This window comes from Strix uralensis, chromosome 23 (genome assembly GCF_047716275.1).
Source record: "Strix uralensis isolate ZFMK-TIS-50842 chromosome 23, bStrUra1, whole genome shotgun sequence".
NCBI lineage: Eukaryota > Metazoa > Chordata > Aves > Strigiformes > Strigidae > Strix > Strix uralensis.
In genome coordinates this window covers 8,626,593-8,651,234 of record NC_133994.1, presented here as the reverse complement: position 1 = coordinate 8,651,234, position 24,642 = coordinate 8,626,593, and the positions used below count along the sequence as shown (strand labels likewise).

At 59.9% G+C, this 24,642-nt stretch overlaps 1 protein-coding gene across 1 annotated transcript; it reads left to right on the top strand.

Annotated features, from left to right (window-relative positions):
- Window positions 1–13,994: 13,994 nt before the first annotated feature.
- PHC2 (polyhomeotic homolog 2) lies at window positions 13,995–24,293 on the top strand. The gene is made up of 15 exons (XM_074892748.1): window positions 13,995–14,121; window positions 17,285–17,472; window positions 17,552–17,710; window positions 17,793–17,870; window positions 17,978–18,139; window positions 18,244–18,348; window positions 18,442–18,658; window positions 19,333–19,667; window positions 20,580–20,739; window positions 22,041–22,249; window positions 22,377–22,506; window positions 22,664–22,778; window positions 22,879–23,020; window positions 23,115–23,421; window positions 23,560–24,293. The coding sequence occupies exons 2-15, from the start codon at window positions 17,329–17,331 to the stop codon at window positions 23,712–23,714; spliced, it is 2,418 nt and encodes an 805-aa protein (XP_074748849.1). The 5' UTR covers window positions 13,995–14,121; window positions 17,285–17,328; the 3' UTR covers window positions 23,715–24,293.
- Window positions 24,294–24,642: the final 349 nt, after the last annotated feature.

The following is a 24,642-nucleotide window of genomic DNA, read 5'->3' as shown; positions in this document are numbered from 1 at the left end:
CCCCCTCCACCTGCACCTGCTGCTACGTGGGATGCTGGGGTGCTTCTCTGGGCTGTACCACCTCCCAGCAAACTCTGCCGGGAAAGGATTTGAGGGGAAAAAAACCCTCAGCAAACCCATTCGCTGTGGATTTTCATGCCAAGGGCTTCGCTGGAGCCAGACAGATTCAGAGCCAGGCGATGGGCTTTGCTACGACCCCTATTGCGGTTGGACGCGCGGCGGTTGCAGCTGTTCAATAGGGTTGGCGAGGATGCATGTGGGGGTTTTTTATCTACATTAAATTTCTCCCGCTGGTGCAAAGGGCTGGAAAATAGAAAGCGACAGCTCCACTGGCGTCTTGGCCTCCTTCCGACCTGTTGAGCTGAAATAATTTGCAGGGTTTTTTGTTCGAGGTTACCCCAGTCTCGTTGTGGGTTTACTGCTACCAAGTTATAAAATGCAAAGGAGAGGGGCAGGAGGGCTGAAACCGGAGGGGTGTCTGTATCTCCAGGGCTTGTGTTGCCCCACATTATGGAGATGGTGTGTTGGAGGATGTTGGAATTGAGGTTATTATAAGGTGAATTTGGATTTTCAGGCAGATTTGGTGCCGTTCTCTTTGGGAAAACCCTCCACGTCGCTGTGGTTGTGGTTATATCCTCCCCTTGCCCTCCTCTTCATCAGCATCCCCCAGCCCAGCTCCCCCATATCTCCCAACATGCGTTGACCTAGAAATCTTGGTGACTTTACACTGGTCCTTCTCCTCTTTCTCTTGACCTGGGAGGGTCTAAACTGGCCACATTGTCCCAAGAAGTTGGCACCAACCCAAGGGGCAAATGTCTTGACTGGCCATGCTCTCTACATCAAGAGCATGTTGGAAATACTGTCTTGCTCCTCAAGAAGAGAGCTGTCACCTTCCCTGGTCATGGGGCTGTGGCTTCTCCTGGTCAGATGAGAAAGCCTGGTTGATATCTCAACCTCTTCTCTCTCGTCCTTCTCCCAGGAGCAGCATGGCTCATCCAACCCTACGTTATTCACATCTTTGCCGGGAGAGTGCAGGAACTTCAGGCTGACTGAAAAGGAAGCAAAAGCTCCGTTTCAAAGGGTAGGAAAAGGAAGAAGCCAAGTGGTAGACAAATAATCACAGTCCAGGAGAGCAAAGCAGGAGGATGCGACCCCATGGAAACAGTGGTGGGAATGGGATTGAGTCTCGCCTGGGACTGTGCATCCAACCCGTGGCACTCTTGGTTTGAACAGGACACAAACGTCTTGATGTAAACAAGAGATGAAGGTCTTGGTGTGAGCAAGAGATGAAGGTCTTGGTGTGAGCAAGAGATGAAGGTCTTGGTGTGAGCAAGAGATGCAACAAGGCTGAGCTGGAGAACCAGAACCATGAAAAGGAGGAGCTGGAGCTAACATTGGAGATAAGACCAAGTTGGAGATCTCGATTACCTTGGGTGGACCAAGCTGCATGCAAAGCCAACAGAAACTTTGCATCAGGAGCTCCACAACTTTGCATGCTCCCAGCTCTCATTTGCATGCAACTCAAAGTGGTGCAATAAGGCTTTGTGGCCCACGTGGTTTTAATATCAGCCTGAAACTGAAGCTGGAGGAGAAACTCAACCAGCAACAGGTCGACACTGGGCGAAGCGAAGGAGAAGTGTTGCACGCCCAAGCACTCCCTGTAGCTCCCAGAGATTACCAAGGCAGCTTTTGGCATCCAAATCTACTAATAGAGCAATGAAAAGGACTTGAGCTGGTGGAAGACTTTGTGTCAATGACCTCAACATGACTCAGAACCATCTGGCTGAAGAGGAGCTGCATGGGGATGGATGGAGCTGCACGTCTCCAGCCACGTCTCAGCTCTATCCCACACTGGAGGAGACACAGGAAGAACAGCAGAGCATCATCCATGAAGGTCTTGGAGGGGAGAGCTTAAACCTTGCATCGGGGTCAGACACATATGACGCGCCTGGGCAAAGCAGGTGGAGGTGACACCGCACTTATTTTGCCCTAAAATTGCATTATGTGCCTCAAAAGCAACGTGAAATCAGGCTGGATGCAGCTATGGGATATAGTCACCCACTCATAGACTCATGTACTCAATATTTATATATGGTAGACAAGAGACCTATTTCCAGCTCATTATGTCCTCACCATGCCGATACCGGTCTTAACAACCAAGCCCATCCCACCTAAGCCCGGCTGATATCCCAAATCCACTGTTTACCTTCTGTAATGGGAGATAAGAGCCTGAATATAGAACCGCTCCCTGCCAGCTCAGGTGGTGCTGAGCCTGGCTCGTTGCCACATTAAATAACCCGGGAAGATTTCGCCATGTTTATTTTTCCTCGCCAGCACTCCCAAGATCCAAGCGGATCATTTCCGATGGGTGGTGGGACCATCCGGGACGTGGTTGGAGTAGAAATTCCTAGTGATGAGCAATTATACGGGGCTCGTAGCATCTTTATGAGAGCCAAGCTCTTGGCATGTAAAGATTTTGGAGGTGATTGCAGCTAAATTACGCAAATTATTGCACAATCCCATAGCGGGATGACCAAGCGACATCACGGTGGGCTTCAAAACGTGCCCCAATCCTCTATTAATTAGCAGCGGCGTTTCATTCCTGCTCTAGAAAATGGCTTTTGTGCAAATTTGCGTGGTTTCTCCAGCAAAACATCTCCCTGGGAGATGCCCAGGAGGGGCTGTGAAGCATCTCCAGGAGCACCGGCGCATCATCGTGCATCCCCAGCCGTGGTGGGGAGCACGGGGAGGACGTCAACTTGCTGTTTGCTGCACGCGTGGAGGGATAAACACCCCGTGTCTGCAGGGGAAAACCACAGCTCCGTTTGCTCCACCAAGCAATCGGGGGGATTTTAGCTTTGCATCCACATTGCAACTTGGGTTCAGCATCGACGCTTTTCCTCAGCAGTATAAATAAATTGAGGAGTATTTTGCTCCGGGGCAGGGGTCTATTTTTCCTGCGTTATCTCCTCCTTTGCTGGATTTGGCAGGTGTTTCTGGCTGGAGGGGAGCAAACCTGGATGAGTTCACTAGGATTTACCAGCGATAACATCTTTGCTCCTCCTAGAAAAATCAAAATACCAGGAGCAGGTTCTCCAGGAGGTTTCTCGAAGGGTAAAAATCCACGCAGGAGGTTCCCACACACCCATGGGTGACTGTACCCATGCAACCGGTTGTGGGGCTGGGTGAATCACTGCATTTCGACATGGGTGAAAACCCTCCGACCCGAGCTCCTCTTCCTTTATTTTGGATATCAGGGGTGAAAACAAGCGGTTGGGATGGGTTGGGAACCTCTCAGACCAGTTGTGCGATGTCTTCTCCACCTCCATCCCAAAATGACCCCTCCTCGGTGCTTTCATCTCTCGCATCTCGCTCTGGCAATGGGGATTTGGGATTGCGAAAAGGATGGCTGGGGAAATTTCCAGCAAAAGGCATTTTCGTCCCCGATCCGTTGCAATTTGGACCTTGATAAATATCATTTTTTCGAGGGATGATGCTGAACGTACCCCACGGTGCAAAACAGGGGCCATCAGATCCCACTGGTAGCGTAGCCCTGTTAAGAGAAAAATATCAGAAATATATAATATAGAGAAATAAATGCAGGATTTATTATAAAATATGTTGCTTGTGGCGGTTTGTCCTCAATCTGGGGCAGAATGATGAGAACAGAGGTTCAACATAATGAGCAGGTTGGTGGTACCCAGTGTGATACCGTATCGAGACACGGAAAAGCCATAAATTAGGGTCAGGAATAAGGCAATAAATCCTTACTTAAGAGAAAATGGATTATTTTTTCCCTTTTCCCAGCAGAAAGCCCCAGGAAGAGCAGGGGGAGAGCGAGCCCGCTTGGGTTTGGGTTGGGTCAACGGTTGAGCTGGCCCCGAGGAGGGGATGCTGCAGAGCTGGGAGCTGGCTTGGAGCTCTTCCACCCAAATCCGTGTTAATTTGTTTAACTGATGCAGGATTGCTCATCAGACAAGGGCTGGGGTGGGATTTTTATTGACTTTTGCATCAGAGTAAATGCCTGGAGCGAAGCAATTTTTGCGATTAGCGGGGCTGGTTTGCTCTATCTGCAATACAAATCTATAACAGAGGTTGAAAGTAGCAACAAATTCCTTCCAAAATGGTAAAAACGCAAATAATTCCCCCAATTCATGGGCATATTTAGGTCTTCTTTCAAAATTAAACAGAAAATACATTCTTACTGATTCAATGCTTAACTTTTCCTGGTTAAGAACCAAGGTTAAAGCAAAGTGATGCCTGACAGTGGGTGAGAGTGAGCCCAGGATGGCCCGAGCAGCACAACACGCATCATTTTCCAGCTTTTTCAAAAAAATCCCAACCTCAGATGACGCTGTGGGAGAAGTGGAGACAGTCCTGGAGGCCACTGCTGGCCACTCTCCTAGATCCGTAAGCCCATTTTTTTTGGGCATCACCTTCACTGTCTTGGCACCGTTCTGGCTCAGCAGCAGTGCTGGGACCCTCTGCTGGGATTTTCCAGGAGAAATCTGGGTGTTTTTCTGCCATAAATGGGATTTACGGTCTCCCTTCGGGTGGACGATGCCGTGGAGCAACGCTCGTTGACTCCTGCCCCTCTCCAGCACGCGGGAAGGTCCCTCCGTAAGTGGGGGAGGCGGGTTCTGCTCCTTAAGCCACCAAAGATTTGGCTCAAAAGCGAGAAGTGACACCGCTCTGGCGGGAGAGGAGCAGCCCAGTGTAAGCCTGTTGTAAGCCTGTTGCACGCCCGCGCAAGCCGATGACAAGCCTGTTGCATGCGCGTTGCAAGGCTGTTGCACGCCCATTGTAAACCCCTTGCAAGTTCATTTCAATACCCACCACAAGCCCCTTGTAAACCCATTGTAAGCCTATTGCAAACCCATTGCAAGCCACTTGCAAACTCATTCCAAGTCCACTATAAGCCCAGTGCACGCCTGTTACAAGCTGGTTGCAAGCCTGTTGCAGGCTTATTGTAAACCTATTACAAGCCCCTTGCAAGGCTGTTGCAAGCATGTTACAAGCCCATTGCAAACCCATTGTAAACCTATTACAAGCCCCTTGCAAACCCATTGTAAACCTATTACAAGCCCATTGCAAGCCTGTTGCATGCCCATTGTAAACCCTTTGCAAGTTCATTTCAATATCCACCGCAAGCCCACTGCAAGCCCCTTGTAAACCCATTGTAAACCTATTACAAACCCATTGCAAACCCACTGTAAACCTATTACAAGCCCTTTGTAAACCCATTGTAAACCTAGTACAAGCCAATTGCAAGCCTGTTGCATGCCCATTGTAAACCCTTTGCAAGTTCATTTCAATACCCATCGCAAGCCCACTGCAAGCCCCTTGTAAATCCGTTGTAAATCTATTACAAACCCATTGCAAGCCACTTGCAAGCTCATTCCAAGCCCAGTGCGTGCCTGTTACAAGCTGGTTGCAAGCCTGTTGCAGGCTTATTGTAAACCTATTACAAGCCCCTTGCAAGGCTGTTGCAAGCATGTTACAAGCCCATTGCAAACCCACTGTAAACCTATTACAAGCCCATTGCAAGCCTGTTGTAAGGCCGTTGTAAGGCCCTTGCAAGCTCATTGCAAGCCCACTGCAAGTCTGGCATAAGCCTGTTGTAAGCCCATTGTAAGGCCCTTGCAAGCTCATTGCAAGCCCACTGCAAGTCTGGTGCAAGCCTGTTGTAAACCTATTGCAAGCCCCTCTCAATCCCATCGCATCCCACCACCGACGGAAGGAGGAAACCGGGAACCAATGCCCAGATCAAAGAAACCCCGCTGCTCCAGGCCTCCCCGGGCTGAATTTCCCAGCCTGGACTCCCCTCCCTTCTGGTTCCAGTTACTCGGAGGCTCCAGGGCTTCCTTCATCTCGGCCGTCCTGCCTTCCCGCGCGTCACCAGCCGCAGCCCCACGCAGCCATCGCACCTTCGGGGTCCTTCCCTGCAGCGCCGCGGGGTTTTTCCACGCTCCCTTGGCTTCAGCCGACTCTTTCATCTCCCACTTTTGCAGCTGCTTTTCCTTAAATCGCGGAAAGCAAAGCGAAGGGCGGGGGGGGGAGGTTGAAATAAAACCTCTCCCTGGATGGTCTGAAATAAGAGACAGCCCTGGGAAAGCTGAAGCGTCAGGAGAGCTTTGGGAAAGCTCCACGTCGGCTGCGGCACCTCGGGGACGCGGTGCGAAAATCGGGAGTTGAGATTTGGCTTCCTGAGACGCGAAGAGTTTGGCCTGCCTCTGTGAATAGAAGACACTGCAAGCCTGTTGCAAGCCTGTTGGAAGCCCAGTGGAAGCCCGTTGCAAGCCCTTTGCAAGCTCATTGTAAACTCATTGCAACGGGTTTGCAGTACAAACTTGTTGCTTGCAAACCTGTTGCAAGCCCATTGCAAACCCAGTGCAAACTCTTTGCAAACCCCTTGCAAACTCATTGTAAACCCAGTGCAAACTCATTGCAAACCCAGCGCAAACTCGTTGCAAACCCAGCGCAAACTCATTGCAAACCCAGCGCAAACTCATTGCAAACTCCTTACAAACTCATTGCAAACCCAGCGCAAACTCGTTGCAAACCCCTTGCAAACTCATTGCAAACCCAGCGCAAACTCATTGCAAACCCCTTGCAAACTCATTGCAAACTCCTTACAAACTCATTGCAAACCCAGCGCAAACTCGTTGCAAACCCAGCGCAAACTCATTGCAAACCCAGCGCAAACTCATTGCAAACCCCTTGCAAACTCATTGCAAACTCCTTACAAACTCATTGCAAACCCAGCGCAAACTCATTGCAAACCCCTTGCAAACTCATTGCAAACTCCTTACAAACTCATTGCAAACCCAGCGCAAACTCGTTGCAAACCCAGCGCAAACTCATTGCAAACTCCTTACAAACTCATTGCAAACCCAGCGCAAACTCATTGCAAACCCCTTGCAAACTCATTGCAAACCCCTTGCAAACTCATTGCAAACCCAGCCCAAACTCATTGCAAACTCATTGCAAACCCCTTGCAGACCCATCGCAAGCCCACGGGAAACCCGTTGTAAATCCCTTTCAAGCCCATCGCATCCTCCTTGTGTAAATCCATTGCAAACCTATTGCAAGCTTGTTACAAGCTCATTGCAAGCTCAGAGCAAGCCGGGCTGCTCTCAGCTCTATCCCACTGTATTGTAGAAGTCACCCAATTCCCCATCCATATGTCCAGTTAATTTTTTTTTTAATTAAATCTTCCCTGTTGGAAAAATGAGGGATGCAGAAAAGCTAAAAAAGAAAAATCCCATCTTTTCTCACAGCCTCCCCCTCGCAAAGCCCAGCGCCCCGCCGGGGCATCACCCCATCGCTCCCAACCCAGCCGGCTCAGCAGAACCCGCCGACGGCCTCATCGGGCCCCTTGGCCTCGTTAGGGCTCATTAACGAAGCGGCCGTCTCGCTTTTCCGAGCCGTCAGTGCCCATTACCATCCGGGTCCCCTTCACCCCGGCCCGCGGGCTGGGAACGGGACGGGACCGGGAGGATCAAAGGCAACGGGTGTCCAGCTCCAGCGGGGCAGAATAATTTAATAGAGAAGCTTATAATTTATTTTTATAAGGGGCTTTTTTTTGCTATTACCAGGGGTTTTTTTATTTTCTTTGCTATTACCAGTCTCGATTCAGCCTGTAAATCTTTGCTGCCAGCTCCGTCCGCTCCCTTCCCACCTCCGCCACCAGGAAAAATTGAGAGTTTTTATTAATTAAGCTCAAAATTTTTGGCAAATTCCACTTTTCTCTTTCCAGGGAAATTAAAATTGGCTGGAAAGGCTGGGATGGGCGAGGGGGAGGCAGCGGGGTGCTGGCGTGTTACCACTGCTCTCTGCTGGAACCCTTTGCATTTCCCAGAGCCAGAGCTGGACGCTGCCGGGCTGGGGCAGAGGAGGAGGAGGAGGAAGAGGGACGGAGCAACCCCTGAGCATCTGCAACTGGGGAAAAGCAGGTGGTGGGGGAGATGCCGTGGCCCTGCGGGCAGTGGTACAGCGTCCAGCGTCGCAACTCTCTCCCCAACCCCGCAAACCTCACCCAGTATCACAACCCTCTCCCCAACACTCCAACCCTCTCACCGGCGTCGCGAGCTTCCCCCGGCCTCGCCGCCCTCTCCCCGGCGCTGCCGTTTGTGGAAAACTCTTTAGAAAATCGATTTGCTCTTTAGAAAATCGGAATCTGCTGCAATTTCAGCTGCAGCCGCTTCTCTCCACCCGTGCTGGAAGCACCAGGGGTAGTTTCACAGGGTGAGAAAAGGCAGCTCAGCCCCAGCGCTGGGTTTTCTCTTGGGGTCTGGGTGTGAAAAATAAAAATTCCTCACGTCTGTAAACTCAGCAAGGGCCGGGCTGCTGGCGGGGCCTCGCCGGGGTGCGCTGTGCGATCCTAAATGCACCAGTGCCACATGCCCCGACACTAAAGGATGCCCTGGTGCTCAATTCACCAACGCTTTAGGCACCGATGCTAAACGCCCCGATGCTTAACGCTCTGGTGCTCACACCCCAAAGTTTTATGCCCCAACGCTAAATACACCAGTGCTAGATGCCCCGATGCTTAATTCCCCGGTTCTAAACGCCCCAGGGTTAAACGCCTCGATGTTAAATACCCCAGAGCTCAATATTCTTCTGCTAAATGCACCAACGCTAAATTCCAGATGCTAAACACCCCGACGCCAAATGCCCCAGCAGCGCTCGGGCTCCTCCTGCTTTGACGTGCCGGGGGAAAAAAAATTCACGTTGCAACCAAGAGCAGCGGCTCAGTTTTGGGAGACCCCCCTCATCCTGGAGTTTAAGCCATTTCCGAGCTAATTGGCGTGGTTTAATTAACCCAAAGGAGGGGATGCACGGGAGACATGAGCAGAATTAAAGCACTAAAAGGTGTTTGGTTTCCCGGTGTTGGCACCTGGCAGGATTTCCAGCCAAAAAAAGAGAGGCTGACTCACTCCTGTATGGATCCTATAGGATATTCATGACCTGATAATCGTTAACGCTGGTAAATTAAGGCTTTAATTGCAGGGAGGTGAATGTATCCCCAGAAATAAGCCAACACTGCTGGGTTTGGGGTGGTTTGGGATGGACGGACAGACGGACGGATGGATGGCAGGGCCAGAGAGGGGGCTGCAGCTGACACCAAGTGGATGGAAATTGCAATTTCTGCTCTGTGAGCAGAAAACGGAGGATTTGGGGAAAAAATGGAGGGGATGGAAAAAAAAAAAAACCCACCCTGCAGCCAGGTAAAATTGTGAAAAAAGCCCAATTTGGAGCATTCAGGAGAAGCTGGAGAGTGCAGCGGGGCTGGGGAACTGCGTCAGCCTGCGATTTCCTTTGGAAAAATACCTGAATCCATTGCAAATAAATGAAATAAACCCCCAAAGCTGACTTGAAATATTTATGTAACCTCGGTCATTCCCTTTTCCTCACTTTCCTGCCCCGGAATGGGGGGATGCTTGAGGCTGGGGGTCTCTGAGGGTGTTGGGGTGACGCTTTGGGTCGTCACGGTGACCTTTGCATGCCAGGATGCTCACGCAGGGGAGGCAGGGATGGATGGGGGGGGGTCTGGGCATCCCGGCGGAGGATAACGAGCTGCCAGCCTCATTAAACCACCCGCCTTCATTAAAAAAGGGATGTGGTGACACCCCGCATCGGCAACTTGGGGACCATCATGGTGCGCCACCCTGCCACGCTTGCAGGGAGGTGGGAGCCTGCGCTTGTGCAAAACCTGTCTTATTTCCCCAAAAAGCCTTTTTTTTATTCCCTAAAAAGCCTTTTTTTATTACCCAAAAAGCCTTTTCTTATTCCCCAAAAAGCCTTTTTTTCAAAAAAACTCGATTTTTTCAAAAAAAGAGCCTTTTTTCCTCCAAAGAGCCTTTTTTCCCCCAAAAAATAAGATTTTTGCCCTTTTTTTGAGATTTTAAACCAGCTGGAGGCTGCAGGTAGGCGGATATGAACCGGCTCCGGCCTCGGCTCCGCTCACATCAGAAAATATCCGGCTTCATTGTTCGGGGGGGGACGCGCCGCGTCCGTGCTTTGTTCCCTTGGGACCTTTTTGAACCGCATAAATATTTGCAGAGCCCGAACGCACGGGGAGGCGGAGGAATTTTTTTCTCCCCCCCCCTTTATTTTTTGGGGCCAAATGTGGCTTTTTGTACCTTCGGAGGGAAATTTCCGGCTGGAAACCCAACCCTGAGCGTGTTTGGAGGTTGAATGGTCGCCCCGCTGAGTGGAAACAATACGGATTTTTGCTTAAAAGCTTTTCCTGCCTGATTCCCCGGAGCGATCAGGAATTACATCCCACCAGCATCATCGTGGCGTGGTGCCGGCGGGATGCACGAGGAGCATCGGGACGCCTGGATCTTGGCATCGCTTGGATTTTTTTTTTTGGGGGGGGGGGTTCCATGCGGAGACACGGAGCTGAGGATGAGGGGTGGGATGCGGGATGGGGTACCCCAAAATGAAGCCACATCATCCAGGGCCAAAGGATGCTGGAGGTTCGCTTGATGCGCATCGTCTTTTCCCCGTGGTGATACTCAGCAGGGACCTCCCGTCCGGTCTCTGCCGTGGTGGGTGATGTCATCACCCAGCGTGGCGGTTTTTGGGCTGAAAAGGGTGTGATTTGGGCCATACGCTGGTCTGAAGTGGTTTTGGGGTGGGCAGGGATGCTCAGGTGGGCCCAGAGCATCCTGAAGCCCAGCAGGTCCTGAGGAAAAAAAAAAAAAAGAGGAAAAAAGTAAAAAAAAAGAGAGGGGGAAAGGGGGGGAAACGGGGAGAAAAGGGGGAAAATGGGGTGGAAAGGGAAAAAAAGAGGGGAAAAGGATAAATCCCGCCTCAGGCAGGCCTCTGGCAGCTCAGCTGGGAGGGAAGGCATTGCCCCCTCGTGGCAGCAGTCGCGAAGGCCGAAGAGGGGGTTCAGCCGTCCCCCCCGCCGCGTCCCCTCCTACACCCCAATAGGCTTCCCTGGGGTCCCCCCATCGACTTCATAGACCCCCCCAATTCCCCCCAGTGCCCCACCATCGTCTTCACAGGCCCCCCAGTTTCCCCCAGTGCCCCTCACAGCCCCCCAGTGCCCCCCAACAGCTATCACAGCCCCTTCAGTGCCCCCCAGCGCCACCTCATAGACGTCTCAGCACCCCCAGTGCCACTCCATAGCCCTCATAGCCCCCCCAGTTCCCACCATCACCCCCCAGTGCTCTCCCAGCCCCCCCCCCGCCCCCAAGACTCCCCAGCTCCCCCCAGCTGCAAACCCATGGGTCCCACTGCAAACTCACAAGCCCCCTTTGCAGACCCACGAGTCCCACGTGGAAACCCACAAATCCCCTTTGCAAATCCACGAGCCCCCTCGGCAAATCCTCAAGCCCCACGCGCAAACCCACGAGCCCCCTTTGCAAATCTTTGAGTCCCTCTGCAAATCCTCGAGTCCCATGTGGAAACCCACGAGTCCCCTTTGCAAACCTACGAGTCCCCTCTGCAAATCCACAAGTCCCTGTTGCAAACCCACGAGTCCCGTTGCAAACCCACGAGTCCCCTTTGGAAATCCACAAGTCCCATTTGCAAACCCACGAGTCCCCTCTGCAAACCCACGAGTCCCCTCTGCAAACCCACAAATCCCTGTTGCAAACCCACAAGTCCCTGTTGCAAACCCACTAGTCCCTGTTGCAAACCCACTAGTCCCCTTTGCAAACCCACAAGTCCCCTTTGCAAACCCACGAGTCCCCTTTGCAAACCCACGAGCCCCCTTTGGACATCCGCAAGCCCCTGTTGCAAACCCATGAGTCCCCTCTGCGCACTCACAAATTCCCTTTGCAAACACTCAAGCCCCCACTGCAAATTCTCAAGGGCCACGTGCGGATTCTTGAGGGCCACGTGCAATTCCTCAAGTCCCATGTGCAAATCCTCAACTCCTGCTGCAAGCCCACAAGTCCCCACTGCAAACCCACGAGTCCCCTTTGCAAACCCTCGAGCCCTGTTACAAACCCACAAGCCCTGCTGCAAACACTCAAATCCCGTCGCAAACCCCGAGTCCTGTGTGCAAACCTGGGAGTCCCCTTCGCAAATCCACGATTTCCCTCGAGTCCTGTTGCAAACCCACGAGCCCCCTGGCAAACCCACGAGTCCCTTCTGCAAACCCAGGAGCCCCCTGGCAAACCCTTGAGTCCCATCACAAACCCACAAGCCCCCTGGCAAACCCACAAGTCCCATCACAAACCCACGAGTCCCCTCTGCAAACACACAAGTCCCGTTGCAAATTCTTGAGTCCCATCACAAACCCACGAGCCCCCTGGCAAACCCACAAGTCCCATCGCAAACTCACGAGTCCCCTCTGCAAACCCACAAGTCCCATCACAAATTCTTGAGTCCCATCACAAACCCACGAGCCTCCTGGCAAACCCACAAGTCCCATCGCAAACCCATGAGTCCCTTCTGCAAACCCACGAGTCCCGTTGCAAATTCTTGAGTCCCATCACAAACCCACAAGTCCCTTCTGCAAACCCATGAGCCCCCTGGCAAACCCACAAGCCCCCTGGAAAACCCACAAGTCCCATCACAAACCCACGAGCCCCCTGGCAAACTCACGAGCCCCCTTGCAAACCCACGAGCCCCCTTGCAAATCCTTGAGTCCCCTTTGGAAATGCAAGTCCCATTGCAGACATACAAGCCCTCACTGCAAACTCACAAGTCCCCTCTGCAAACCCACGAGTCCCTTCTGCAAGCCCACGAGTCCCCTTTGCAAACTCTCGAGCCCTGTCGCAGACCCACAAATCCCCACTGCAAACCCCCGAGGCCCCTTTGCAGACCCCCAAGCCCCATTGCGAACCTCCGAGCCCTTTAGGAGCCGATATTTTTATTTGCCGAGCTCGCGGCACGGCCGGCATCCCCGGCCCCTCCGGCCTCGCACTATTTGCCCTCACCCCGCCGATTTCCCGACCCGCGGACGGGTCCAAAGTCCAGCTCCTGCCCCGGTCTCGGAAAACCGGGGATGAAGCCACCAACCTCCAACTCCATCCAGCCCCGGGGAAACTGGGGGGTGACCTGCCGGGTTGGGGGCTGCATGTTTCTCCAGTCACCCCAGATGAAGAGGTGTTAGTTAGCCAGCAGCTAATTAGGTGCGATTAATCACCTAAATTTCAGTGCCCCAAATGCCTTCTGCAAATAATGTCCCCGCCGGTGGCATCATGGTAAGTTGGGTGGGACTCGGGGTGACACCGCTCAGCAGTGGGGACATGGGGACAGGAGCTGGGCCGTGTCCTCCAGCGCCCGCCCAGCCTTGGGCACCCCCGGGAGCACCCCAGGGTGACCCCAGGAAACACCAGGGACCGGTGCCACCACCGCTCTGTCACAGCACCCCGCCAGTACCGGGCCTGGGCACCCATGGGAGCACCCTTGGGTGACCCCAGGCAGCAGCGGGGACACAGGGACCGGTGCCACCATCCGTCTGGTGCAGCACCCCAATGGTACCGGCGCTGGGCACCCCCGGGGTGACCCCGGGCAGCAGCGGGGACCGGTGCCACCACCCCTCCGGTGCAGTATCCCTCCGCTACCGGGCCTGGGCACCCCCGGGGTGACCCCAAGCAGCAGCGGAGACCGGTGCCACCACCCCTCCGGTGCAGCATCCCGCCGGTACCGGGCCTGGGCACCCCCGGGGTGACCCCGAGTGACCCCAAGCAGCACCGGAGACCGGTGCCACCTCCCCTGCGCCGCGGCACCCGCCGGTACCGCCCCCCCCCCCCCCCCGGGGCGCACCCTGGCGCCGGGGCTCCTCCTCCTCCTCCTCCTCCCCCCCCGTTGCCATGGCGACCCCACTCCCCCCCCCCCCCCCCCCTTCCCTCCCCACGTTGCCATGGCGAGCGCGAGCGGCGGCCGCCGGCGCGGCGGGCGCGGGGCTCGGTGGGCGTGTCCGTCGGGGCGGGCGGGCCGCTGATTGGCCGGCGGCGCCACGTGACGCGCGGAGGAATGCAAATGAGTTATGGCATCGGGCCGCCGCGCCGCCGCCTGAGGGAGGAGGGAGCGGCCGCGGGCCCGGCCCCGCCGGCACCGGCACCGGGACCCCCCCCTCCGCCCCCCCGCCCGCCCCCGGAGGCGCCTGGGCCATGGCCGTGGCCGGCGGGAGCCGCTCCGCCCGGGCCGCAGGTACCGCGCCGGCCGCCGCTACCGGGCCCCGGCGGCTTTTGTCTGGGCCGGGCCGGGGACGGGGGGGGACTGAGGGGAGGGGAGGGGGGGGGGCGGGCGGGGAGGGGGGGGGGGCCGCGCCGCGCATGCGCCCCGGGACCCGCCGTGCCTCAGTTTACCCACCCGGACACCCCCCGCCGCCCGCCCGGCCCGGCCCAGACCCCACCAGTGTCCGTGTCCCCCGCGCCGCTCCCCCCCCCGCTGCAGACCCCCCCATTTCCCACCCACCCCCCCTCGTGTTTTCCGCCCCCCGCTCCCCGCTGATTTTGCACCCCCTTATTATTATTTCCCGCCCCACACCATCACGTTTCACTGCTCACATCACATCCCACCCCCTCCAGTGTTCCCCTCCAACCCCTCACCATCACCTCGCACCCCCCCTTTCTGATTTTGCACCCCCTTATTATTATTTCACCCCCTTATTATTATTTCCCACCCCCCACGATCATGTTACTATCATATCTGACCACCCCTCTATTATATCCCACCCCCCACTAGTGTTTTTCACCCCCCCCACCATACCCCACCCCTCACCATTGTTTTTCACCCCCCCTCTGATTTTGCACCCCCTTGTTATTAGTATTGCCCCCCCCAACTATCATACTCCACTGCTCACTATTAAATCCCACCCCCCCTTCTATCTGCCCCCCCCATCCTATCCCACCCCCCCCTAGGATTTCCCCACCCTCCATCATTTTGCAGCCCCATTTTGGGGGTTCCAGCTACGCAGCCCCCCCCCCGCCAGCTGTGGGACCCCCCCGCACCCCCCACATCACCTCAGCAATGCCAGAATTCTTCCCCCATTTTTTTTTTATTTTGGGTGGATTTAATGGTTTTTTTGGGGGGGGTTGCAGGGATCGGAAGTGGGTTTCTTCTGTCACCTGGGGGTCACAAGCGGGGTCGTCCCATCAGACACCCCAAAATCCACGGGGGTTTGGTGCGGGTGAGGACGGGGGGTGCTCGGCCCCACGGCGGGTGTGTGGTGGGAGCCGCCGGGGGCTTCCTGCACCGTGCTGCTCCCGGGGGGAATTTTGACTCCGGATGGGCCCAGCGTGGTCCCTCCGTGTCGGTCACCGCGGTGGCCCCGTGTCACCCCACAGTGCCACCAGGTTCTTCTGGGGGGGGAAAAAAATGATCCGTGGCCGCTTGGTGGAGGAAAAGCGCTTCCCAAAATTTCTCCGGCTCGTGGTGGACACGTGCTGGCGGACAGACACGGGGCTGGGGGTGTCACAGGCCACACGAAGGAGCAGCTGGGGACATGTGCTGCCACCCCCATGGACACGTGCACGTCCCACCCCGTGCTTCGGGGCAGCGACGCCCTCAAGGGACGCGACCCCACAGGCCACCGAGACAGGGGACGTCACCGCTGCCACGTCCCTTGGGTGCTGGAGGTGGCTGGCGTGGTTTGGTGGGGTCGCGCTGTGGCGTGGCCACCATGGCCACCCACTGTGGCCACCAAGGCCACCCGCAGTGGCCGCTGTCCATGGTCTGCAGCGCCCCACACCGCTGTCCCTGGTCCTGCCACGGTGGCACCCATGGTTGGTGGCACCCATGGTGGTGACACCCATGGTGGTGGCACCCATCGCCCGGCAGTGCAGGGGCGCTGGCACAGGCAGGTGACCAGAGGTCCCTTGGCCTGCGCGGGCCCACCGGCGCACAGTGGCCATGGGTGGCTGTCGGTGACCACGGAGCCTCGTGGCCATCGCGGTGGCAGTGCTGCCCGCAAACCCAGCTGCGGCCTCCACAGCACCCGTCCCTCTGTCCCTGTCCTCCTCCTGTCCTTCTGTCCGTCCTCCTCCTGTCCTGCTGTCCCTCCCGTCCGTCCCCTTCCTCCCATCCATTTGTCCCTCTTCTTCCTTCCCCCTGTCCTTCCTTCCGTCTTCCCTTCGTCCCTTTCCTCTGTCCGTCCGTCCTTCCATCCCTGTGTCCCTCTCCTATGTCCATCCGGCCTTCCTTCCGTCTGTCCTTCTTCCTCTCTTTCCATCCATCCATCCAGCCTTCCTCCCGTCTGTCCGTCCTTCCCTCCATCCCTTGGTCCCTCCCTTCCCTCCTGTCCTTGGTTCCCTTCCTCCTTCCTTCCATCTGTCCTTCTGTCCATCCTTCCTTCCCTCCCTCCTTCCATCCCTTTCCTCTTTCTGTCCATCCTTCCGTGCATTCCTTCCTCTGGCCGCCTGTCCCTCCCTGTCCGTCCATCCTTCTGTCCGTCCCTTTCCTCCTCCTGTCTGTCCTTCTGTCCCTCCTTCTGTCCCTTCCCTACTTCCATCTGTCCGTCTGTCCCTCCTTTGCTCTCTCTGCTTCCTTCCATCTCTTTCCTACTTCCTTCTGTCCGTCCTTCTGTCCTTCCCTCCTGTCCTTTGTCCCTCATTTCCTTCTGTCTGTCCCTTCATTCCTCCCGTCCGTCTTTCTGTCCGTCCTTACCTTCGTCTCTCCCTTCCAGCCGTCCCTCTGTCCGTCCTTCCTTCTACCCTTCCCTTTCCTCTGTCCTTCTGTCCGTCCATCCCTTCCCTACCTCTGTCCGTCCTTCCGTCCATCCTTCCTTCCATCTGTCCTCCCCTTCCCTCTGCGCTGGGGGCCCCCCCCGCCCCTCCCCTCCCTCAGCACCCGGGGCAGGATGTAGCCCCAGCCCCCTTCCCCCCAGGGGGGGGACCCACTGACCCCCCCGCTGGGGGCCTCCCGCTGCCCTTCCTCCATCCCGCCATCCTCCTCCTCCCCCTCCATCGCTGTCGGGGCGGGGGGTCACAGCTGGGGGGGGCTGGCAGGCAGGAAGCAGCAGGCAGGGGGCTGCAACCCCCCCCCAGCCCCAGCGAGGGGTTTGGCCGTGCCGGAGGTGCCAGGTTGGGCGACCACGCGGGTGCAAGGCCCCCCCCGCCACAACCCCCTGGCACCCATGGGTGCACCACGACTGGGAGACGCTTCACCCCGGGAACTTTCAAAGGGAGGCACTTGGGGGGGCCTTATCCCCACCCCCAACACCCCGAGAGGGGGGGGCTGCAGCGCCCCGCGCGCCTGTCGGCACAGACACCCGGCCCCTAACGCTGCGCCGAGGCCCGGAGCGGACGCCGGGTGCCAATTTTGGGTGCTGTGCGGTGTTTACTTTTTCTCCCCCTGCCCCCCCCCCCCCCAGCTCTAGCCTGACCCCCGCCGCCTCCCGGCACCCAGCACCCCGCCATGGAGAACGAGCAGCTCCCGGCCCCTCCGCCCGCCAGCAGCGCCGGCGGCACCGCCACGACCCCCAGCAGCACCGGCACCGCCCGCCCGCCCGCGCCCCAGATCTCCGTCTACAGCGGCATCCCCGACCGCCAAACCGTCCAGGTACGCCCTTTTAAAAGGGGGTGGGCTGAAACTTGGGGCGTTTCGGCACGGGGGTGCAAGTGGTTTTACCCCCCAAAAGGTGATCCAGCAGGCGCTGCACCGGCAGCCCAACACGGCGGCGCAGTACCTGCAGCAGATGTACGCGGCGCAGCAGCAGCACCTGATGCTGCAGACGGCCGCGCTCCAGCAGCAGCACCTCACCAGCGCCCAGCTCCAGAGCCTGGCCGCCGTGCAGCAGGTACCCATGGGTGCTGCGGCACCCTACGGCACCCCGCGGACGCTCAGCTCTTCACTTTTAATTATTTTTTATCCTCCCCAAGGCGAGCTTAGCGGCCAACAGACAGAGCGGCTCTTCGGGCGGTAACGGCGCCCAACCGGCACCGACGCAGCAACCTACAGTGAGTCGTTACTCCGTGTGTCCCCCTCCCCGGCTTTCCGCCCCCCCCCCCCCCCCCCTCAACTTTTCCCGGTCGATCCGGCACTTTCCGTCCTCGTCCCGTTCCAGATCAACCTGGCGACGTCGCCGGCGGCGGCGCAGCTGCTGAACCGGGCGCAGAGCGTGGGGCCGGGGGCCTCGGGCATCGCGCAACAGGCCGTGCTGCTGGGCAACGCCGCCTCGCCCGCGCTCACCGCCAGCCAGGCCCAGATGTACCTGCGGGCGCAGATGGTGAGGGGTGACCCCCCCCCCGAAAAAAAACAGCCCCCCCCCCCCCCTTCCCCCTCTTGCCACATTCGGGGTCACAACCCCCCTCCCCGCGGTTCTCTCTCCAGCTCATCTTCACACCCACCGGGCCCGTCAGCGCCGTCCGGCCCGAGAGCCCCGCGCCGGCCCCGCCGCCCGCCCCGCCGCCCGCTCCGCCGCCTGCTGCCCCCCAGGTGAGCCCCCCCGCTGCGTTCTCGCCCCCCCCCCCCCCCCCCAAATCCACCCCCCCGCCCCCTTGCACCCCCCCTGAGCCGCTGTCTTTGCAGGTGCACAGCCTGGCCCTGCGCCCCGCTGGCCCCCACCTCCCTGCCCTGGCCATGAAGCCCCCTGGTGGTCCCCCACCCCGGGCTGGTCCCCCTCGGGGTCCCCCACCCGACCCCCCCGCCGAGCACCTCAAAAAAAATGAGGGGGGGCCCGACGCCCGCACCCACCCCCTGGCCCGTGCTGCTGCCCCCGCTGCCACCCACCCGCTCGTCACCCCAGGTAAGGTGCTGCGCTGTGGTGCAAGGGGGCACCCGGGTGTGCTGGGGGAGCCGCAGGGCATTCACTCTGAAACCTAATGATGGTTTTCTTGCCTGTACATGGGACCAGCAGCCCCATGTATCCGCTTTGGGGGCGTGTCACCCCCACCCCGGGTTCTCAGAAAGTCAGGACGAGGTGAGCTGGGTGGGCGCAGCCCTCAGCCAAGCTGCTTGTGGGGTGTTCACTCTGAAACCTAATGGTGGCCCGCACTGGTGTTTCCTGCCCATTGGCATCCTGACTGTATTTGGGACCTTGTGGGTCCAGACGCCTCCTGGGTGGGAGGGTCTCAGCACCCGCAGGGTCCTGGGGCCCCGTGGGGTGAGTCTCTGCAGTGGGGTGCAGGAGGCTGGAGCAGTGAGGGTGTGGGCCAGGAGACCCCACAGGGTGATGGAGCCTGGGGGTGCTGTGCTGCTGTGGCTTCCAAAATGGGGGACAGCCCCCCCAGGCCAGCCTGAGCCCAGCCTCCATCCACAGCAGGAGCTGGCAAAGCTGGTTGTCAGTAGGCACCAGAGTGAACAGATGCCTGAGCGAGGAGCAGCCTCGCAAGGGAGGAAGGATCCTGGGGGTGGGGTCCATCGGGGCTGAGGTGCCGGTGACAAGGAGGGGGTCCCTGTCCCCCGTCGCTGTCCCCGCAGCCTACGCCCCACTGCAGCCCCCCCAGTTCCTGCAGCAGCCGCCGAAGCCGATGCAGCCGCAGCCGCAGCAGCAGCAGTTCGTCATCCAGCAGCAGCAGCAGCAGCAGCAGCTGGCGCCCCGCGGGCAGCCCCCCCCGGGCCCCTCCGCCGCCCCCCAACTCCAACCCCTGCCCCCCGCCAGCCCCGGCCCGGCCCCCCAGCCCAAAGCGGGGATCCCCCAAGGAGCGGGGTGTGAGGGCGGCCCCCCCAACGGTCACCCCGGCTGCCACGCCGCCCCCCGCAAGTTCCAGCACGCCTCCGCCGTCATCCTGCAGCTGCAGCCCGCCGGCGCCACGGTGAGGGGCGTGTCCCCCCCCCGGCCCCCCCCCCGACAGGGTTTGGGGGTGCGGGGGGGATTGGGGGGGCCTCATCTGTGTGCAGGGGGGGGCGGGGAGGGTGTGCATGAAGGGGGGGGGAGGGTGTCCGAGGCCTGCGCGTGTGCTTGACCCACGCGTGTCTGCGTGCGTGTAGGTGGGCACAGTCGTGCCAGCTCCCTGCACGCGTGTGTGTGTACCTGGGCCGTGCTCACGCGTGTGCGCGGGTTGGCCAGATTCACGCACACGTGTGTGTGCATGTGTGCGCACATGTGCTTAATCCACGTGTCTGAGGCACACGTGTGCGTGCACGTGTGTGCCAGATCCGTGCGTGTGCGCGCCTGGTCCGTGTGCATGCACGTGTTCACCACACCCACGCACAGGTGTGTGTCATGCGTGTACCCGCGCCGTGCACACGTGCGCAGACATGTTTGCCTGCTCCGTGCACACGTGTGTGCACCTGATCTGTGCACGTGGGATGGGGGTGCATGTACCTGATCCACACGTGTGTGTGCACGTGTGCTTGATCCATGTGTGTCTGCTCCGTGCACACACGTGTGTGTGCACGTGTGCCCCTGGCCTGTGCATGCGTGTCTGACCCACGCGTGTGCACGTACGCTCGTGCCAGATCCACACCCACACATGTGCAAACACGCGTGTCAGCTCGTACATGTGTGTGTAGATGCGAGTGCCCGCTCGAGACACACGTGTGTGCACGTGCATGCCCGATCTTGCACACGCGTGTGCCAGACCCACGCACACGCATGTGCCAGCCACCCTTGCGCGCCCTCGAGCCGTGCGCGTCCACGCGTGCGCGTGCCCACGCGCCGTCCCCGCACGCCCGTGCACGCCTGACCCTCTCGCACACGCGTGTGCCCCCCCCCGCCGCCGCAGCCCCCACTCGGGGTCCCCGAGGGCACCCGCCGGGACCCGCCGCCCGCCCCGAGGAGCGCCGAGAGCCCACCCGCCGCCCCGCCGCAGCGCCCCGCCCTCTCGCCGCCCGCCGCCCCCCCGGGCCCCGACACCCCCGAGGGCGAGCGGCCCCCCACTCACGGTAAGCCCCACGGCCCCCCCCCACCCCCCCGTGGGTTGCAGTGGCGGGGAAACTGAGGCACGGGTGGGTGCGCGGCGCCTGCGGGGCGTGACACAGGGGCTGGGTGCTGGGGTCCCCTCTGGCTGGAGGAGGGTCCCGAGGGGCCCCCACACACGCGCGTGTTTGCGGGGGGGAGGCGCCCACACGCCCCCCCCACGCGTGGGGGCACAAGGCGCTGGGGGAGGTGTGGCCGCGCCCCTTCCATAGGCCACGCCCCTTCTCGAGGCCACGCCCCCTGGCGGCGTGGGCGCGCGCGCGCGCGGCGGCCAATCGGAGCGCGAGGGGCGTGTCCAGCGCCAGGCCCCGCCCTCCCCGCGCAGCCGCCGCCGCCGCCCCGGCCCGGCCCGGCCCCGCCGCCGCCGCCGCCGCCGCCTTTGTCCCCGCTCCGCCGCCGCCGCCGCCGCCGCCCGCGCCGCCTTTGTCCGCGCCCATGGGGCCGCCGAGCCGCTGAGCGCCGCCGGTGAGTGCGGCCCGGCCCCGCCTACACCCGCCCCGGCGAGGCTCGGCCTGGTCCGGCCCGGCTCGGCCCGGCGGGGCGGCGGGCGCTGACCTCACTTCCGCATCCGCCCCCCCACACACCCCCTCCCGGTCCCGGCTCCGCAGCCGCGGCCCGGGCGCAGGTAGGGGCGGGGGAAGCGGGCTCCGCCGTCGGACAAAGGTGGTGGGGCCTACCGGGGCCTAGCGAGGCCTGCCGGGGCCTTACCGGCGCCTCCCGGGCCGTGCGGGGGTAGATGAGGCCTTGCAGGAGCATACTGGGCCTTGCTGGGGGCGGTGGGGGCTTACTGGGGTGTATCAGGCTTTACTGGGGCATACTGGGCTTTACTGGGGTAGATCGAGCGTTTCCGGGGTAGATCGGGGTCTGCTGGGGCCTTACTGAGCTGTATCGAGGCTTTACTGGGAGCTTACTGGGCGTAGCTGGGGCCCCTTCAGGGTCTGCCGGGCTATTTGGGGGCTGTCTGGGGGCCACCAGGATATTTTGGGGTGCACTGGGGAGGTTGGGGGGCTCTAGGCCCCCTTTCCCCCCCTCCTTCCGCGATCCTCTTCGGAGCGTCTCGGGGCTTACTGGGATTCACTGGGCCACACTGGGAGCGGCAGCAGCTGCTCTCCCCCCCCCCCCCCCCCCGCCCTCCTCCTCCTCCTCCTCCTCCCCCCCTTCCCAAGGCAGCCCAGCTGTATGGTAATACAGGCCCCGGCGTCACCGCCGGCGTCACCGCGTCCCCCGTAACCCCCCGTGTGTGTGTCTGTGTGTCCCCCCCCCGCAGAGCCGCCCGCCGACCGCCTTCATGCTCAGCCCCAGCCCCTGGCCAGCGTTCCCGGCATGACCTCGGGGACCGGGAACTCTGCCTCCACCGTCGCCGGCGCTGCCCCCCACAATGGTGAGAACAAACCGCCCCAGGCCATCGTGAAACCCCAAATCCTCACCCACGTTATCGAGGGCTTCGTCATCCAGGAAGGGGCAGAACCATTCCCGGTAACGTATCCCCCATCCCGAGCCTGATTGTGCTTCGTGGGGCTGGATTTTGAACGGGGGGTGGGAGGGAGGGAATTGGGGAGGGGAGGGGGGGGGGACACCCACTAGTGTTTTTTTTCCGTCACAGGTGGGGCGCTCCTCGTTGCTGGTGGGGAATCTGAAGAAGAAGTATGCGCAGGAGCTGCTGGCTGAGAAACTCCCGCAGCAGGACAACACCACCACCACCGACTCCGAAATGGAGGAACCTTATTTGCAAGGTAGCGCCCAGCCCCCCCGAAATGATTTCCTCACGGAGCGAGGTGTGGTAGAGCCTCGCCCCCCCCACCCACCCACACAACTGGGTGCTGTTTTGGGGGTCCCCCGCGGCTGAGCTGGTTGTGTTTCTCTCTCTGGGTGTCCCTCCGCGCCCCCCAGAATCCAAAGAGGAGGGGAACCCCCCCAAACTGAAGTGCGAGCTCTGCGGCCGCGTTGACTTCGCTTACAAATTCAAGCGCTCCAAGCGCTTCTGCTCCATGGCTTGTGCCAAGAGGTAACCCCAAAACCTCCCCCCCCCAACCCGCGCAGCCCCCCCGCAAGGATCTGGCCCCCCCCCCCCCCCGCCCCCCCCTCACCCCCCTCCCTCCCCACAGGTACAACGTGGGGTGCACGAAGCGGGTGGGTTTGTTCCACCCCGATCGCAGCAAGCTGCAAAAACCCGGCGGTCCCCCCCACGGCCGCCGTCGGACCTGCAAGGGGACGTTGCCCACCCTCAGCAAAGACACCAAGAAGCAGGTGAGGGCAGGGGGACGGGCAGGATTCGTCCCCGAATTCGGGGTGACACACGCGCACGGGTGGGCTCTGAGGCCGGCGCTGCTCCGTCCCGCAGCCGCCGGTTTCTCTCTCGCCGGGTTCGGTGCCTCTTTCCGTGACGGCGTCGTTGCAGCTCAACCACAGCCAAGAAGATTCGAGTCGTTGTTCGGATAATTCGAGCTACGAGGAACCGCTCTCCCCCATCTCGGCCAGTTCCTCCACCTCCCGCCGGCGACAGGGCGAGCGCGACCTGGAGCTGCGCGAGATGGAGCTGCCCGACGTCCACGTCCGCGACCTGGCCAGTATCGGCCACCGCTTCCTGCCCAGCGAGCCCAGCAAGTGGAACGTGGAGGACGTCTACGAGTTCATCCGCTCGCTGCCAGGTGAAAAATAACCAGGAGATGACGGGACACCCCCCCGCCCTTCCCCAGCCTTCCCCCCCTCCCCGCCCAGCACACTTTAGGGGAGGAGAGCGGCTTTGGCTGAGGTTTTGGCTGAGGTTTCTGGTTCTTTCCGCGCAGGCTGCCAGGAGATCGCGGAGGAGTTCCGGGCGCAGGAGATCGACGGGCAGGCGCTGCTGCTGCTGAAGGAGGATCATCTCATGAGCACCATGAACATCAAACTGGGGCCGGCCCTCAAGATCTACGCCCGCATCAGCATGCTCAAGGACTCCTAGAGCCGGTTGGGTGGGGGGGGCACCCATGGGACACCCTCCTCCTCCTCCTCCTCCTCCTCCTCCTCCTCTCTAAACCCCTGCCCAGCCCTGGGGAGGGGGCTATGGGGGTGGGGGGCCATGGCAGGAGGGGTGGGGGGGAGCCACTTCTGAGCACAACCCAACCCCGGGGCGGCCCCCCCCCCCTTCCCCAACGCCCGCAGGGGTGTGTATATAACCCTTAGCTATAGCGTCCCCCCGTATGGGGGGGTCACCCCCCCTTCTCTGGCAGGGAGGGGGGGTCCCTGCGTCTCCCCCGTGTGTCCCCCCCCCCCCTTCCCAAAACGGCAGGGCGAAGCAGGATGATTGCCTTAACATGTGCCCCCCACCCCCCTCCCTGCCAGGCTGGGATTTGGGCTACCAGCCTCCTGGGTGGGGGGGGGTGGGGGGGTCTGTTAGCCCCTGGGGAGGGGCGGGGGCGGCGCATCTTGGGGTGCCCAGGGAACAGAGAAGGCGTCACACCCCCACCTCACGCTGGGGCTGTTTTGGGGGCACCTTAGTCGAGGCCGGTGGTGGTGGGGGGGCCCCCCAGGCAGGTAAGGACCCCCCCACACACACACCACCCCCCCTGGCCACCACGGTCTTTTTAAGAAAAGAAAAGGAAAAAAAAAAAAAAGGAGAAAAACACACAGACCCCACACCCCCTTTTTTTCCTGGTTTTTTTTTTTTGTTTTTAATAAACACTGAAAAAAAAAAAAGCTTGGGGCCCCCCACTTTCCTCCCCCCACCCCCCCCAGTTCCTTCCTGGGTCAACTGAGGCAGCGCCTTGGGGATGTCCCCAAGTGCCACCGCAGGGGGTGGGACACTCCGTGGGTTTTGGGGACAGGGCCGGTGTCACCTCCCCGCTGCCCTCCAGGCCTGTATGACCCTGGGGGTGCCCCTGCTGCCCCCT

Coding starts and splice junctions, on each gene's coding strand:
- PHC2 (XM_074892748.1), top strand. CDS start 17,329: ATGGAGAACGAGCAGCTCCCGGCCCCTCCGCCCGCCAGCAGCGCCGGC. Junction 18,140..18,243: donor TGTACCTGCGGGCGCAGATG/GTGAGGGGTGAC, acceptor TTCTCTCTCCAG/CTCATCTTCACACCCACCGG. Junction 18,659..19,332: donor CCACCCGCTCGTCACCCCAG/GTAAGGTGCTGC, acceptor CTGTCCCCGCAG/CCTACGCCCCACTGCAGCCC.